The sequence below is a fragment of the Silurus meridionalis genome, chromosome 26, assembly GCF_014805685.1.
Source record: "Silurus meridionalis isolate SWU-2019-XX chromosome 26, ASM1480568v1, whole genome shotgun sequence".
Lineage (NCBI taxonomy): Eukaryota > Metazoa > Chordata > Actinopteri > Siluriformes > Siluridae > Silurus > Silurus meridionalis.
The window spans coordinates 3,797,873-3,815,756 of record NC_060909.1 but is presented as its reverse complement, the minus strand read 5'-3'; the positions used below and the strand labels follow the sequence as shown (position 1 = coordinate 3,815,756).

Here is a 17,884-nt window from a genome sequence, read left to right as displayed (position 1 = left end):
TAAAAATAGATTGTTTATGGTCAATGAAACCACCACCTTTTACAATTCATAAAGGATATCACATTTGAAAAAAAAGGTCAAAAAAACAAAATCATACGTACATCCTGCCTGGTAGTTCATAAAAAGAAATTGGGATAAAATAATAATAATAGATATCTACAATTCTATGATTAAATCATCTTTTTTTTAGCTCGTAAAGTGTTTCAGGGTTCCAAAGCTCCATGAAAATAATACTAAGCAATTCACCAAAAATATAATAAATGTAACTGAAAAAAAAGCTTAATCTTTCCTTATAAGAAAATCATGCTGGATCAATCAAATGATGATTTTTATTTCAATACTTGAAAAAATGAAAAATGAAACATTTTCTTAGAAAAAGTGTGTCTAAAAGTATTATTGACAAGAATGCGTAAAAAATATTTCCTAAAAAATTGTCATTGAAAAGTCCAAACCTATAGTTGGATAGAAGGTTGTTGTGTCTCATATTTCACATTCAGCAGGCGCAAAGTATCAAAGAGCTCTTTACCTAGATCTATAGCAGTAGACACCATGTTTATTGTATGGCAAAGGAAAGCCAAAGCTACGGACCCCTGAATTCTGAGGACCACAGCTTGGGCGAGGATTGCTGATCGGATAGCGCAGACTTCCATCTGCCAGCCATCCTGCATCACACTGATCCAGCTTGAGAAACTTCCACGCTGCAAAGAGCTGACCAACTTTGGCAATCTGAGCACCATCATCAATGCAGGCCTGGGCTGCCATGGTATAGTTGAACTTCTGGGGACGCTGCAGGAAGTACACTTGTCCTGAATGAGAATAGAATGATAGATCACATGGGGTTTCATTTCGGTTATATGGTGAGACCTTTTGCTTGTCAGAGTTTGTTATCAAAGAATAAAAATAGCTTTGGCTCCACGGCTATCTGCAGTAGTTATCTGCAAGCGAACTGTCTAACGAAATACAGCTCTATACTAATCCTTCCGGATAAACAGCTTATCTAATGATAACCTCTTCAACGACTTTTAAATGATCTCTAATCAGGGACTCCGTTATTGCTTTTGAATTGCTTATCAAAGTGTTGAGTGTGGTTGAAGTAAGAATTGGTTATCAGTGGAGAAAATAGCATCGGCCTTCTAGTTATCTGCAGTATTTAACGAGGAAAAAGAAGTATCTATGTACAACAGTGTCCAGAAACCTAGACAATGCACCATGCTAATAAAAACTCTAGCAAATTAAGTTTGCATCATCCTGGGTTTAACGTTCGGTGTCATGCTATTAAACCCAAGGATTACCAACCTAGCTAACATGAACATTATAAATATGAATATTGTGGCAAGCAGTAGTCAAGATTTCTAGCAAGGTATTTCATACATTGTAATAGCAAACTAATGTAAATCTTATGTCTAGTTTGCTAGGGCTCAGTTTCAAATATAGAATATTTACCTTTAGTTTAAATGAAAATAAATGATCAGACATGAATTAGCATGGTATTGTATATTATTTCAGTAGCCATTCATACATTTCTTTTAAGACACTTTGATTTTGCATACATAATTGCACAATTAGTAAAAATGTACCATAACTTAGCATGAAGCAAAACATCGTCAAAAGCCTGAGAAGTATGGGAGAAAACATTTAGCTATACCTGTAACAGTGGAGGTAAAGCAAAAGACATCGTAGCGGTTTCTATGTTTGTGTCTGGCTCCATAGCTGCGTACCCCAGGAGCCAGATCAAGGCCTCCACAAGGCTGCCGGGGCTGGACAATAGGATACTGCACTGTGCCATCTGACAGCCAACCAGCGTTACACCAGTCCAGACCTTCCTGCCAGGCAGCAAAGAGCTGAGCGAATGAGGCTACAGTAGCATCTTGTTCATTACAGGCTTTTTGGGCTTCCTTAAAGGTTAGGTGGTAGCGGCCATGATGCGGTTGGTAGGGAAACACTACACCTAAAACACATGGACCTAATTTATGATGCGCATGTTATAGAGATATACATACACAAACGAAAGTATGGCATGGATTTTCCTGACATTCAATATGATTGATGAAGGGAATCAGACAATGGGAGAAAAGTCTTGACTACAACTACTACAACTAAAACAAGTTAAAGTGTTAGGGTCAGTATTTGTAAGTATTTGTATGTAATTCGCACCTCTGAGCCCCAAATCCACTGTTGCACTTTCATCCTCCAACCCGTCAATAACCTCACAGCGATACTGCCCACTGTCCTCCAGGCTCAAGTTGGTTATAGTGAGTGAAATGTCTCCATGGACATCCTTGTGAAGATGTACTCGATTTTCAAATGCACCAAAGCTTCGTTGACGGTGACCAATAGACACAAGCACATCAGATTCATGGTCCCTGGAAAGTGGTAATAGGGACCATTTCACTCTCACCCTTCGTGGGCTGATTAAGGGAGGCTCGTACCAGAAGCGGCAGGGCAGGGTGACATTACTGCCCCTCACAGCAAACACAGAGTGCGGCTGAGCCTCAACTCGGAGTTTAATGCCGTTGAAATGAACTGTAAAGATTAAACAGGACTTAATCATGATACATATGTGGCAATTGATTTGACTGAATTGTAGCAAACAGTTAAAAAAATATGCGCTTGACCAAAATTGCCCTCAGGAATATATAAAGTTATGGACTACAAGTTTATTTAGCCTCCACCTCGCACTTTAAACACATTTTTTATTATTATTACATTTAAAAATGTATACAACAATATCAGGGGTGTAAAAAAGAAACTAGAGTTAGCGCAGTGTCACTGTGGTACTCACTCGGTACCGAAAATATGATTTGTTTTTCGCATGCATGAAAACGCTAAATGATCCATAGCGCTAGCGTTAGCTGCTAACCAGGAGGTACCTAACAACTTACAGTAAGCGATATAAATTCTTTAGTTTTATCTTCAGCTTTAAAATTTCTGCCAAATCCACATATCAAGAGAGTGAATGAATGAAGGATTTAAATAATCAAGACATTTGTTAAAGTATGCTGAAATAAGTAGAACTGTTAAGTAGATCATATCTTAGAAAATTAAATATTAAATGTAATACACACGCACACACACACACACACACACACACACACACACACACACACACACACACACACATCTGTATTACCTAAATGGGGTCTAACAATTGTAAACTATTAAATTTTTTCATTTATTTTATTTTATTTTATCAATTTAATTGATTACTCAATGCAACCAAAATAATAATAATGTATTGCATTAATTTGATTTATTCTATTTTATTTGTATTAAATATTGTACAATATTATTTGATTATTTAAACCGCACCGTGACTTAAAAACCAAGGTATGCAAGGTATATATATATATATATATATATATATATATATATATATATATATATATATATATATATATATATATATGTACACAATGTCTAAATGTCAACAGGTTAGGAGTTTCATATACATACAAATGTGTTTTATATCATAATACAAAAATACAGAAATTGCATATTTATAAAAGGAGCATGTGCAAGCAAACATCCTTTTTAAAATTAAAAAAATTCTCTAAGGCCATAAATGTCAAACTGTTCCTGAAAAAATGACCAGTACAGTAGTATTCTAGATATAGTAATCAAAAGGCACTCCTATGCATGACATACTTTCTCCATTTCCGTTTCCATTCAAGATGTCCTGGTAGAAGAAGCCATTAGAAAAAGTGGAGGCTGCATGGACAGTGTACATTACTTGCAGCATGAACACCAGTAGAGTGTGCACTTTTCCCATTTGGAACAGTTGTCTTGGAAATCCTCCCACTATAACAGTGATAGCAGAACTGTTTAGGCAATACATTTTTTTTTAAATCACAGCAAGACACAGAATGGCAAAGAACCCCACGTAAAACAAAGCCAAGAAATGAAAAAAGTAAAAATACAGAAGAGAAGGAATGAGAGGAACAAGAAATGCTGATCTTTGCTGTTAAAATAATTAAAACATAAAAAAGTTTGACAATTTTACAAATTTATAGATTGTTGCAACTTAATTGTATTTAGCATCAAATATATAACAGATACATATAACATAACATATATAACATATACATATAAATACAATAATGTAATGTATAATACAATAACCAATTTTATATATATATATATATATATATATATATATATATATATATATATATATATATATATATATATATATATGTATATATAAAACTATAAAATAAACAAAGCAACATACCAAGTTTCCAAACTTTAACAAATGAGTCCACATGTTTACTCACCCTGTGGTCTTTAATTGCACTTTCCTCAATTCCCGTTGCTGCCTTTAAATGCAGGTTTACTAACGCTAAGGTGACGCTGAGGCGAGTGGACTGAAAAAAGGCAGAAGAAAAGTTGAGACATGGGAAAAAAAGTCATTCAAAGCCCTGCTAGAGGAGGACCTTCTAGCCTTAATATATTCACATATGTCATACTGTAGAAAGAACAGTAAAGAATCTTTATAACATCTGAAAATTGGCGTTGTAATTTGCAATAAATTAAGCTAAATAATACAATAATTAAGCGGTTACAAGCATTTCATCCATTACTGTATTACAGATTGAAAACCATTAATTTATTGAAAAAAAGAGCTAAGTTTAATTGCATCATTCAGACAAAATGAATTATACTTGTGATTGTTAAAACCATTAGGATGTTCAATAGAGAATTGTTTTCTCTGGTCTCTCAATCTTGGGATTTGTGGCTCTCAATTCTGCTGACAATTTTTTCCCTCTCTTTTTTGATGATGTTTTCATCATTCTGGTTCATTTATCACTACAGTCTGAACCATAACAGATGAGCTCAACAGGAAATAACTGTCATATAGTAAAGAAAGAAAGAAGAGAGACATCTTGCTACAAAGCATCCACAAATCTAATAACAGGGTGGGACAGTGCCAAGAGGATAATAATAGCTTTGCAGAATTGCAGTATCATGCAGCTGGTGTAAGTCCTAAGTTAAAAGATGTTTATATTAATATTAACAATAAAAAAATCACAAAATTGAACACATTTTAATGAAATTCTTACCTTTTCTTTGTAAATTAAAAACTCAAAAAACTGCACAGTTTCAAGACATTAAGAGCTACGTCTCACCACCGCTACCTACCAGCACAGACTGCACACACCTGGGCAGATACCAATCTGAAACTCCAGGAAAAAAAGAAAGGGGCTTAGCTGATTCGTCAGCTGTCTGAGAACATCTTGATTTCCCCGTCTGTCCTCACACACAGAGAGCCATTACGTGGGTTAAGAGGGTGGTGTGTATACACTCAGGATCAGATGAAAGGCTTTGCTCCAGGGTAGGAATGCTGATCGGGTGCAGGGAGCTGAGGAGGAGCCTGTAATTTGTGTAATAAAGTTTAGACCACGAAGGCCTCGGCTGTAAATGTTAATATAATCTCTGGCATTTACCAGCTGTAGTATGACAATGTTTCTACGATGTGATGCAAACAATGAAATGGGATTCTTGGAAGACTGAATAAGGCAAAGTTCTGTTTTTACACTAGAGCACTATAATTGGGCATCAGGAAACGCACTAAGCTGGAGTAACTTTTTTTGGAGTAAATTTTTTTTTGCCATTTATTGCTTGTAGACAGCGCTTAATGAAATCACACAAACAAAAAACAATTCTTGAACCATTTATTATGACTGACTGTTAATGGGAAACATACAGTGTATTTTTTTATTTTTTTTATAAAAAGTAAAAAAAGCAAAACAATGTTCTACACTTCTGTATAAATTTGGTTGTTGTACATACTCTACTGTAAATACAAAGCAAACTCATTAGAATTAGATTGGACTTAAAAAATGCATGCAGAATCAAACCAGTGTGATGTAGTATTGGGACAATTTAATTTTTACCAACAAATTAAGTTTTGATTTGCCTCAATTTCTAGAGCGTAATCCTTTACATTTTAGTATTCATGCTGATTCTACTTCTTTATTGCACATTCCCTGACTACACATAGTCTTTATCCAAAATCATAAGAGAAAAAAGTATGGACATCAGGGGACCAGGATACTGCATGGGATATCAAAAAAATCACAAAATAGTGCAAGTATTAATCTAGATATATTAGTAACAGATACCAAAACAAATGACAACATTTTATCATTCTAAATAAACCGTAAGCTCCAGTCAGTAGAATTTATTCTATATTCTTCGCTGAACCATTAACACCTAGTGACTGCGTACGTGCAGAGAAATCGCACACGATCAGACGAACGAGCCAGAATCCTCTTCGTGATTTTTAAGCATCGCAGCCCAACAGCTCCATCCTTAAAGTGATGCGTTCGTGCCAATCCCAAGGCAAGAAGCGCACGAAGCGGGCAAGGAAAGGTAGCTCGAACAAGTTCTTTTTGTGTGTATTGTTGTCAATGTTGCCTTGGAAGATCTGAAGCAGAAAATAAAATCTTGTGAGTCTATGGAGATATGACAAGATGTTTGGGTTATATACATAGTATTGTGATAAAACTTTTTCTGGAGCACTGGAACCATATAAGTGCAGTAATACTGCTTCTCATAACAATGAGACATGCGCTTTTCTTTTGAGCTACAATGAAGCAAAATGCTGAGAGGATCTTCAGGAAAAAGAAATTGACCATAAACTTTCAGAACTAAAACAAAATGAGAAATATACAATGCAAGAAACCACTGGCAGAGAAAAACACGAGTTTGTGCATACTAACCACTCGTTTAATAAAACCTGAAAGGAATTAAAGACTCAACAATAAACAGCTGATTGCTTTTAAATACTAAAACTTATACTGCATAAACATATACAGCATACGGTATACTAAAGTGTTTAATATCTTTTATACCATAGCAAGTTTACAGATACATATAATGGTGTCTTAATGGAACATCTTCATTATTAAGCATTCGGAAGTTCGTTCTTTCGTTTGTTCATTCGGAAGGAAGGAAGGAAGGAAGGAAGGAAGGAAGGAAGAAAGGAAGAAAGAAAGGAATGAATTATGGAAGGAACGATAGAAGGAAGGTATGAAGGAAGGAAGGAAGGAACATTATATTTGTCACATATATTTTTACAGCACAGTGAAATTCTTTCTTTGCATATCCCAGTGATGTCAGGAAGCTGGTCAAAGCGCAGGGTCAACCATGATACAGCACCTCTGGAGCACAGAGGGTTAAGGGCCTTGTTTAAGAGCACCATAACTGGCAGCTTGTTGATATCGGGGGCTTGAACCCTGAACCTTTCCAGAATCTTTCCAGCTACTACTTTCTCCATGGGTTCCTGATATCACTTATATCATCTATAAGCATTTCATCAACAACCTCTATTTGTTTCCATCTTACAGTCCCTGTGAATGTCCATCTTCCCAAGGTCCTGTAATCTTTGTGTGTATTAATATGTTTATTAATAAAACCAAATGATTTGTCGGCTGTTATGGAAAACAAAGCTATCAGATCAATTAGATTTGACCATTCAGCTATGGTGGGGTTTAAAAAGCAATAGAAAAGAAAGTGAAGAAAACATTCACTAACCTTGTCTGCCTTGTTTTTTGCATCTTTTACAATGCTCCATGACTGACCATCATCGCTGTATGCGATCTTAAATTCAGACACAAACTGCACAGTGCCAAAGTCTTTTGCTCCCTGAGTGATGATGCCTGTGATTTTTTTTGGCTTCTCCAGGTCCACCTGATGAAGACAAAACATGAAAGCTAAACCTTGATAAACAGCAATGGACCCATGGTTTAACCGCTGAAACTGATTTATTTCAAAATGTAAAAAAAAAGCACTAAAATGCTATATATTTACCAAAAGATTAACTTTAATAGACTTTTAATCAGGCAACTGCATTAAAGTCAAACTAATTAATATGCAAATGAACCACATTAGCATACAATTGTTGCAAAGCAGAATAATTGTAGTGTATATTTATCTACATTCAAATCCTTTTTTTTATATATCTGGTGTATATTTTAAAGACAGAGACACAGAGGTTCCATGCTTGATTGAGCTTGTGTTTTCTTTCAAGTCGAAAAACCTGATCAAGAGTGGGTAGGTAGGTGCATTGGCTGATGATCCAGTCTATTTACACTATTGTAACTCATTTTTGTATTGATGAATACAAAAAATGTACAGTAGTTCATTCAGTCAGTCATTGTCATGAAATGCACAGTATTTGGACAGTATGTGAAACTCTTTGTTACTTTATTATGATGTTGTCTAATAAATGCATATATTTTGGAGGTAAAGCAACAAAACATTAATGACTTTTATGCTAATACGATTTTTGATCCGTTAAAGCCTCATCTTATTATTTATTAATTTATCTGAAGAAACTAATCGAGTAAAGAGTGTGAGGAAATTCACTCTCAATCTAGTTAAGTTTAAAAACCTTTATATTTTCAACACACCAATACAATTGTTTTGTTTTGTCTTTTCAATGTGAATTTAAAGACTTTTAGAAGCACAAGTCACCTGAAGCCACTCGGTGCGGTTGTTGATGGCAGGGGACCAGGCGTTGGTTTTGCCCTGCTTGTCCAAGCGAGCATAGTGCGGAAGCCATGTAAACGCATCTATGCCCCAGGTGCGGAAAGCACTGGAAGCCGACAGCTGGGTGTCTGAGATAAGACGAGATTTCATACCCAGAGACTCAGCGCAGCTTACAGCATTGGAGTTAACTGTAAAAAAAAAAAAGATGGAAGAGGAGGGTGATGATAGATGGTAGATGTGCTGGCAATGATATGATAGATATGCTGGCAAACGCAAAGAATAACATACTAAATAAATAACACATGAAAAGAAGAGCTCAGTTTCAGCCTGGGAGTATGAATGGATGGCTTTAGATAAAGATGGGAATAGGAAAAGTAATAGGAATAAAGTGAAGAAAGCTTCAAGTATATTGAAATTTATTAAAAAATGAGACAGGGACAACTGAACTCTGTTGACCGCTGGTGAGAGCAAAGCATCTCACAAGTCATCTCCTGACGTATTGTAAAGCATACGCTTGTACGTTTGCCTGCCATGCAAAAATGTAAAACGTATCGCTATGGTTACTGTAATAAAATTACAATCATAAGATCCCAACTCGAAGACTGCCTGTATTAGTAGACGAAAGCCTGTGTTTTTAGAAAGCCTAAAGCCGAAAGCCTGTGTTTTTAGACATATGGATAGTTGATATATGGACATATGGATATATAAATATATAGATATTTAATTTAAATGTCAACAATACTGAGAGATTTAAGTAATGTAACTAAACAATGTGTGTGTGTGTGTGTGTGTGTGTGTGTGTGTGTGTGTGTGTGTGTGTGTGTGTGTGTGTGTGTTTTCTTGAAGTAGTCTAATTTACCATTGAGTTCACAGCCAACCAGCTCCAGGCGCAGTGTGCATGCTTTGCGGCACACCACAGGGATGATGCGAATGTACTGAGCCACAATCGGTGGATCAAACAGGTTCGTCTTGCTGCTGTCATTATCAGTGTTCCCAATAAACACCTGCAAGAACGCAATTCGATGCGATACATGCGACGTAAATACCAAACTGAACCACAGAAAGAAATTGGACAAAAAAAATGCAAATAATTAATTTATCTACCTTTTCTTTCTTTTGTCCCGCAACTCTGTATAACGTGAAGGTTTTGCCATCGAAACTGGACGACACTTTGAAGGACTTGACAAACTCAGCCGTACCCATGCGACTGGCTCCCTGTGTGATAATGCCGGTCAGGCGCATCTTCTTCTGTAGATCGATCTAAAAGGCAAGTCAGGGTGCACATAATTATTTAACATGCACGCACAAATTATAAAGCATGACCACGTGTTGTCCTAGTGATATTTTGACCTACCCCAAGCCAAGGGTTCTTGTCACTGGGGTCAGAACTCCAAGCATTGACAAAACCCTGGTTGTTGAGGCGCGCAAGCTCAGGTCCCCAGCGCTGCAATCCCAAAATGCCAAAGTGAACCGAAGAGGCAGAGATCTGGGATTCGACAATTCCCCCTTCCTCCATTCCTAATAAAGAGATACAGCCTGCAACGAAAACAGAGACAGATTGTGATCAGAATACTTTACAGGGAAATTGTTAGGTTTCAATTTCTCACATTACAGTTGAAGTAAAATAAAATTGAAGAAATTTAAATAAAACATACATATTGTATATTATATTAAGTATAGATGTTGTGCAGTTAATTAATTTCCATTCTTATTGAAATATACTGTACGAAAATGTGTAGCAACAGTGAAACAGAAAAGGTCAGGCTACATAGATACAGTTATACAAGTATGTATTATATTGCACATGAAACAATTATTGCACTGAAATTATTGCACATAATTGGCCAAGATATGAACATTATATAATGTGGCATGAAAATCTATAACTATATCTATATCTATCTCGTACGGAAGTCCTAAGAGGCAATGAATTATAAAAAAAATTTTCATTTTTGTTTTCTCATAATCTTTTCATAAAAGTTGTCCATAATATCACGACTTCATTTTCTCATGATCTTGACATTACAAACTCCTCGTAATCAGTACTTAATTTGTCTGTGAATTTGGCATAAGAACATGTTCTAGAGGCAGCATCACCGCAGCATCATGGATAATAACTGCGAGCCACAAATGGTTATGGTAATTATGCATGATGCTGCGATGATGCTGCCTCTAGAACATGTTCTTATGCCGAATAAACAAAAAAATGAAGTACTCATCACAAGGAAACGATATCATTACTATTACTATTGCTATTGCTCAGAACTATGATCTTACTTAGCTGGCATTGCTTCCCTACATAGGGAGAACGGCAATGGCACATGTAGTCTCCATCCAGGTCACGACATATGCCTCCGTTCTTACAAGGTTGGTTATCACAGTCATTCACATCTGTAAAAATGGTGGGATATGTTATTTCAAGTAAACAGTAGTTCATAAAGCAACGTTGTGTAAACCCATGATTTTGATTCCAGTTAGTAAACAATTGTGCGTTCCATGTTTACACTTTCCTCTAGGATCATTTAATCATTTCAGCTCCACTATAAGAACAAATTATTGTGAACAACAGGCGATAAGATTCGTATGAGCTTTTTCATTTCACATTTTGTCTCCATTAGCTATTATAATAACCTTCACTTTTCTAAAAAGATCAACTGGATTTTGGAGTGTCCTTGTGCTTAATCAATAGCGGAGGTGTTAGTAAAATCAGGTACAGATGTTGGTAAAGGTAAGGAGGTCCGGGGTGCAGTTAGTGATCCAATTCATACTAAAGATGTTCCATATGGGTGAGGTCAGAGCTCTATAGCAGGAGATCTTCCCAACCAACCCATGTAAAGCATACCTTCATGAACATGTCTTTGTGTTACAGGGGCACTGAAACAGATTTGGGTCTCCTATTTCAAGTGAATGGGAAATTTCATGCTACCACATCCAATGATATCATATACATTTATGTGTCTCCAACTTTGGTCAAGTTTGGGGAGGAACCATGTATGTCTGTAAAAATCAGGTGTCCCAATAATTTTATTCATATAGTGAAAGTGTATAGTGAATTTGCAGTCAATGAGAGAGGTACAATGCAGGCACATTGTGTTTTTGCAGACAGATGCAGTTGCTCCTTGCTGTAAGCAAGTTGCAGCAGATCCAGATGCAGTAGATGCAGTTGCTGCTTGCTGCTCCTTGCTTGTATGATCTCCTGGGACAGTGGACTCACTGTGGCTCGCTCTGTGTGATAGGAAATCTCTACTCTACACAAAACACTCTCTAGAAATCTAAAAGGCTTACAATGGGCTGTAGAGTTTAATGTTTACGCAAGATAAACATTCACCAGTGTTCTGCATGTAAAGAGAATTTCGGCTCACAAATCTTCTACTCTTTCTTTATAACGGGTGGTAATTTACTTAATGACTGCTTTTAAACAGGCACCATTGTAGGAATGTGGTCACAAACAGAGGGAAGTCTGGGAATGCACAGTGCAGGGTCATGACCTCAGATCAAACCAGGAGCAATCACAGACAATGAAACATCTGCAGAAGGCACGATTCAAGTACAGATACCAGATAAAACCTATTAAAGGTTTGCTTTGAATGGAATTAAGAGGGTAAGATTTTGTGCTTCACCCAAGGAATCCTTTTGTGGACATACAGCCTTTTGGTATATTTTACTGTACAATATATAACTGTATATAGCAAATATACTGTATACGTTACAATTTGTTCATGGCAAATTGCAGCCAAGTACCGTATGTATCAACTTTATTATGCATAAAGTGCAATGTTTCAATTATATATTTATTATTCCCTCACCACATGCGGTAAATGAGGCTTTCTGAAGTCATTAAACTGTGCAAAATGGAATTTTTTAATATATATATATATATATATATATATATATATATATATATATATATATATATATATATATATATATATATACACACACACACACACACACACACACACACACACACACACACACACACACACACAAACAGGGAAAAAGTGAAGCTCAGAAAGGCTCTAAAGTATATTGCTTTTATTTTATTTATTTATCATATTTGATAGATTTTGACCTGTTTTATTATTTAATGTAACTGACCTTGTGGGTAAGGTTCTTGAAATAAATATTTCAATGCATGCATGTTTCTGGACAAATTTATTTTTAATGGTCCTATAATCCTCTTGATGTCACCCAGATGAGGATGGGTTCCCCTTTTGAGTTCCCCTTTTGGTTCCTCTCAAGGTTTCTTCCTCATAAAATCTAAGGGAGTTTTTCCTTGCCACAGTCACCATGGCTGCTTATCAGGGATAAATACACACCATTCACCTTCACTGTTAAATTCTGTAAAGCTGCTTTGAGACAATGTCCGTTGTGAAAAGCGCTATAGAAATAAAATTGACTTGACTTGATCCTTACTCAAACTATTAGCTGATTACAGAGCCTTGTATTAGCCATTTAAAATAAATAAAATCTTCTTCTTCTTCTTCTTCTTCTTCTTCTTCTTCTTCTCCTGGCTTCTCCCATTAGGGGTCGCCACAGCGGATCATCCTTCTCCATTTCCCCTGTCCTCTTTATCTGTCTTTTTCAAACCAACTACCTGCATGACTTCCCTCACCACATCCATAAACCTCCTCCTTGGTCTTCCTCTTTTCCTCCTTCCTGGTGGCTCCATCCTCAGCACCCTCCTACCGATATACCCCATGTCCCTCCTCTGCACATGTGCAAACCATCTCAATCTCGTCTCCCTCACTTTGGAGACAAAGTCTTTTACTCAGTGCCACTGTTTTTAAACCATACAACATCACAGGTCTCACCACAGTCCTATAAACATTCCCTTTCACTCTCACAGATACTCTTCTATCACAAATTACTCCTGCTATCACTCTTCTCCACCCACTCCACCCTGCCTGCACTCTTTTCTTCACTTCTCTAACACACTCTCCATTACTTTACACTGTTGACCCCAGGTACCTGAACTCCTCCACCTTCTCCACCTCTTCTCCCTGCAACCGCACCACTCCACTGCCCTCCCTCTCATTCACACACATGTACTCTGTCTTACTCCTACTGACGTTCATTTCCCTTCTCTCCAGCACGTACCTCCACCTCTCCAGGTTCTTCTCAAATTGCTCACTACTCTCACCACAAATCACAATATCATCCGCAAACATCATAGACCAGGGAGACTCCTGTCTGACCTCGTCCATCAACCTGTCAATCACTACTGCATACAGGAAAGGGCTCAGAGCCGATCCTTGTTGCAGTCCAACCACCAACTATGAATCAGTCTGTCGTTCCTACTGCACACTTCACTGCTGTCACACTGTCCTCATACATGTCCTGCACCAACCTCACATACTTCTTTGACACACCTGACTTCATCATACAATACCAGAAAAATTTATTTAAATACAATAAAATTAAATTACATTACATTACATTTAATTGTGTCTGGGATACCTTGCTTTCTTGTTTTTATTATTATTGCAATTTGCAGCTGTAGTTTTGGGAGGGGAAAATGTGATAGTCAACAAAATCTCAAATCAATTTATGTCGATTATATTATGTCACAAATTATCTTAAACTCATCAGATCAATTTAAAATGGCATTTCAAAAGTGTTTTATAAAATTCTAGAAAAAAAAAATTATTGGACTCGATAAAAACTTCCAGCAATCTTAACACATAGTGTACATTGTTACTCAGAACTGAAAACAGAGCTTCTGTCCTTATTCTATATTTTTTAATTAGTCAAAATTGAATCTAAAAACATACACATTAGTTTTAACACCGTCTGAACAAATTTGATCTAGTTCCAATTTTTCGTTCGTTTCCCTGTAATGCCCATTTGTCACCACTAAGTGGCAGTATGCTCTGGAGCTAACCAGAATCAAGGGGGAAAAAACAGCCCATTCTGTCAAGGCTGTATTTATCATAGGCTTAAGTTACTGCAGTCCAAAACAAAACACTGAAAGACCTTAATCTACCTTCACACTTCTTCACATGGCAGCACCAACAGTTTCCTAAAAAAAACCCCTAAGAGGATTGATGGGACCTGAAAACAGCTCAGCCTCAAGCCAAGATCACCTTCCCATATGCAATCCCACAGACAGACAGAAACACTTAATCTGGGTCAGGAGTTTTTCTGAAGGAGAGATTAAAATGTCTATATGATGGAGACCATCAAGAAGTATCATCTCTATATAATACTATGGATTGCTTCTGCAGGAATTTCTGGATGTTTTCAGAGTTTTCCAGGAACTCCCTAAATCCCTCCAATATATTCTCGGTGGCTCAAAGCCCAGACAGTAAAACTGCTTATGAGTCGATTAGAGCTTGACTAATTACACTGAAGCTATAGCAGCTGCCCAGTGTAATCCTAAGGCTTTGTCACTGCCAGGAGTAGGGGATCATGTATACGGAGCATAAAGGGGGAAAAAACACTGAATGAAAACACAGCAAGACATGCCAGGACTGGAAAATCAAGACAAGCCTATTATATACAGTGAACCTCCTTTTGAGTCACAGTGCTTCCTAACCACAAGGGTACATTCTACATCCTGGGTGCGTCTGTCCTACAATAATTACAGCAGATGGGCCACTACACGTCACAAACCGGAATAAATACCCTCCATGATTCAGTGTTGTAGAATTGATTTTGGTGTGGCCGGGGTGAAAAGCGAATAATAGAATATACAAGAAGATAGAAGAACATAAAACAGTTAACTTTATCAGTGCAAGATGGACTCAGTTGAAAAGGTTTATTTGGTTAAAGAGAAGAGTTTTAGCAGTTTTTTGAGGATGAGTAAATGAGAATATCTCACATTTCCAAATTTTTCTGGAAAAATGTTTGCCATATATCCTTGTTATTCCATTAGCCATTATTTGGCCATGTTTGCTGTCTAAATTCACTGTAAGAACTCTAATGCCAGCGCTAATGCAAAAGCTGTGTTGTCCAGTGGTGAAGTAAATGTAATGCGTTACTGTTCTTCAGTAGCTTTTTCGCATATATACAGTATGTACTATTTTTCTGAAGTATTTCCTTTCGGGGAGACTTTAACTTGACTACATTTCAAAGTCAAATATCTGACGTTTTACTCAAGCAAAAACCTTCGCCACTTTTTATGTATGAACAGATAAAAACTGGTCAAATACGCAGGAATCCACCAATCAGGGTCGAGCGTGATAGAATCATTTTATTAGATTTTGATGTTTGACAAATGAATATCATTTTTATTAATAGATCAGTGTGCTGAGAGTCACATTCGCGTCACATTCGAGTCACATTAGATGCTAAACTGCATTTTGTGGCTGTGTATGTAAATGCTAATAAAGTTGTATCTATATGTGTAAAGTCTATACAAACTTGTTATGGCCAACTAGTGCCACTCTATGTACACTTGCTTGTTATAATAAGATAGTATACTCACTTATTTGACAGTTGACGCCTTCAAAGCCAGACTGGCATTTGCAAACATAGTTATTAAAAACGTCTCCCCGTCTGGAGTTTGCAATCACCTCACACTCGCCATCGTTTTTGCACGGATTTGGGCTGCATGGACCTGAAAGGACACAATTGTGGATATTTAAAGCCTAAATGCTTTTGTTTTAAACATTGAATCGATGACATAAACATGATGTAATTGTGTTACCATTTTCCTTGGCAGTACAGGTCTCTCCTGCAAATCCTTCAGCACAGATACAGACAAAAGTTTCCTCTCCTACACCAGTCACACACGTCCCTCCATTATGGCACAAGTTCACCTCACAGTAGTCTCCTACAAGGACATGAGAATTCAACTCAGTTTGGAGCTGAAGCAGGGATTGTGTACTCTTTTGACATGTTTTTTTGGAAGGGGATTGACTGGTCCTGAATGTTAAGTTTTGTGGAAGAATAACAAGGAGAACAGGAGGGGACGGTTTTTCAAGCTGCTCAATTCGAGCAGAACGGTACAAAAGGGGTCCGAGCTGTGAGCAGCATGTCCAATGGGGCCGGTGAAACTGCAAACATTCTTTTTTTTTTAATGCTTTTGGTCAATATTTTGGTAATTGGCTGAGTTTTATGCCTTTAAAATACAAACCAACAGATGGTCAAGTTACACAACAAGCTCTACAAGGTTATAATACAGGAAAGAGACAGAGTGTCTCAGAGTTTTTACACAACGTAAACATACAAAATGACCAAACACACAATGGCAACTGAAATGCACAAATGCTCGAAATATAGTTTGGGTCAAATCACATTCACACTATGGTCCAATCTTAAAAAGTCAGAAAGAAGATTCATAACTTCATAACTCAAAACTTAAAATAACATTTATGTTCCATTGTCTGATGAGCCATCAATGCAGTATTCAGCAAACTAGAGAATAACAACTAAAGCAAGAAATACATGAGATAAATACTGCTGATATCTTACCATTCACACTCCAAACACAGCAAAAAATGAAACTTGCAAAGATAAAACTAGAGGAGCGATAGACACTGCTCAGCTTCATATTGTTCCAGTCCTTACAGTCTTTCCACTGACGTCTCTCTGGGTTGGATTGTGCCAAATAGAGTGCAGCAAAGCTATGGAGTGGAGTAAGGATTAACTCTGTGGACTGGAGCAGGCAATAAATCTGTAGACAAGAGTTGGGAATAAATCTGTGGAGTGGAGTAATGACCAGATCTGTGGACTGAAGCAGGGAATAAATCTTTGTAATGAAAGAATGCCTAAATCTGTCATCTAGATTAATGACCACATATAGGGAGTAATGACCAAATCTGTGGACTGAAGAAGTAAACAAATCGCTGAACTAAAGTAATTTCCAAATCTGTGGACTAGATTAATGACCAAATCTGTGGATTACTGACCAAATCTGTGGATTAATGACCAAATCTATGGACTAGATTAATGACCAAATCTGTGGATTAATGACCAAATCTGTGGACTGGATTAATGACCAAATCTGTGGATTAATGACCAAATATGTAGACTGGATTAATGACCAAATATGTGGATTAATGTCCAAATCTGTGGACTGGGTTAATGACCAAATATGTGGATTAATGACCAAATATGTGGATTAATGTCCAAATCTGTGGACTGGGTTAATGACCAAATATGTGGATTAATGACCAAATATGTGGATTAATGTCCAAATCTATGGACTGGATTAATGACCAAATCTGTGGACTGGATTAATGACCAAATATGTAGATTAATGACCAAATATGTGGACTGGATTAATGACCAAATCTGTTGACTGGATTAATGATAAATCTGTGAAGTAAAGACAAAATATGTGGACTAAAGTAATGAGCAAATCTGTGGACTGGATTAATGAGCAAACCTGTGGATTAAAATTTGTAAATTGAAGATGCTGTAATGTAATTAAAAGTTCAGCCTC

The 17,884-nt window shown here is 36.8% G+C and overlaps 2 protein-coding genes across 3 annotated transcripts; both read right to left on the bottom strand.

The window, feature by feature from the left end:
- Positions 1–311: 311 nt before the first annotated feature.
- LOC124380072 (hyaluronan and proteoglycan link protein 3-like) lies at positions 312–5,269 on the bottom strand. 2 transcript variants are annotated; one of them, XM_046840776.1, is made up of 6 exons: positions 5,140–5,269; positions 4,275–4,364; positions 3,646–3,798; positions 2,155–2,523; positions 1,646–1,948; positions 312–806 (listed from the first exon to the last, which is right to left on the bottom strand). In XM_046840776.1, exons 3-6 carry the CDS (start codon positions 3,767–3,769, stop codon positions 523–525), a joined length of 1,080 nt encoding a protein of 359 aa, XP_046696732.1. In that variant the 5' UTR covers positions 3,770–3,798; positions 4,275–4,364; positions 5,140–5,269; the 3' UTR covers positions 312–522. The 2 variants fall into 2 exon arrangements, with proteins under 2 accessions (XP_046696732.1, XP_046696731.1); XM_046840775.1 differs by having other exon boundaries at positions 5,061–5,266.
- Positions 5,270–5,658: 389 nt separating this feature from the next.
- On the bottom strand, positions 5,659–17,068 carry mfge8a (milk fat globule EGF and factor V/VIII domain containing a). The gene is made up of 10 exons (XM_046840956.1): positions 16,912–17,068; positions 16,145–16,270; positions 15,923–16,054; positions 10,771–10,884; positions 9,848–10,029; positions 9,598–9,753; positions 9,353–9,497; positions 8,479–8,681; positions 7,537–7,692; positions 5,659–6,427 (listed from the first exon to the last, which is right to left on the bottom strand). Exons 1-10 carry the CDS (start codon positions 16,988–16,990, stop codon positions 6,284–6,286), a joined length of 1,437 nt encoding a protein of 478 aa, XP_046696912.1. The 5' UTR covers positions 16,991–17,068; the 3' UTR covers positions 5,659–6,283.
- Positions 17,069–17,884: the final 816 nt, after the last annotated feature.

What these genes read in the sequence shown, in the direction of transcription:
- mfge8a (XM_046840956.1), bottom strand. Translation starts at nt 16,990, where the DNA reads ATGAAGCTGAGCAGTGTCTATCGCTCCTCTAGTTTTATCTTTGCAAGT. An exon ending in CTGTGTTTGGAGTGTGAATG is followed by an intron (nt 16,271 to 16,911) that starts GTAAGATATCAG and finishes ATGTCCTTGTAG; the next exon opens with GAGACTACTGTGAGGTGAAC. An exon ending in ACCGCACCGAGTGGCTTCAG is followed by an intron (nt 7,693 to 8,478) that starts GTGACTTGTGCT and finishes TGTCTTCATCAG; the next exon opens with GTGGACCTGGAGAAGCCAAA.
- LOC124380072 (XM_046840776.1), bottom strand. Translation starts at nt 3,769, where the DNA reads ATGGGAAAAGTGCACACTCTACTGGTGTTCATGCTGCAAGTAATGTAC. An exon ending in AGTGGATTTGGGGCTCAGAG is followed by an intron (nt 1,949 to 2,154) that starts GTGCGAATTACA and finishes CATGTGTTTTAG; the next exon opens with GTGTAGTGTTTCCCTACCAA. An exon ending in CTTTACCTCCACTGTTACAG is followed by an intron (nt 807 to 1,645) that starts GTATAGCTAAAT and finishes ATTCTCATTCAG; the next exon opens with GACAAGTGTACTTCCTGCAG.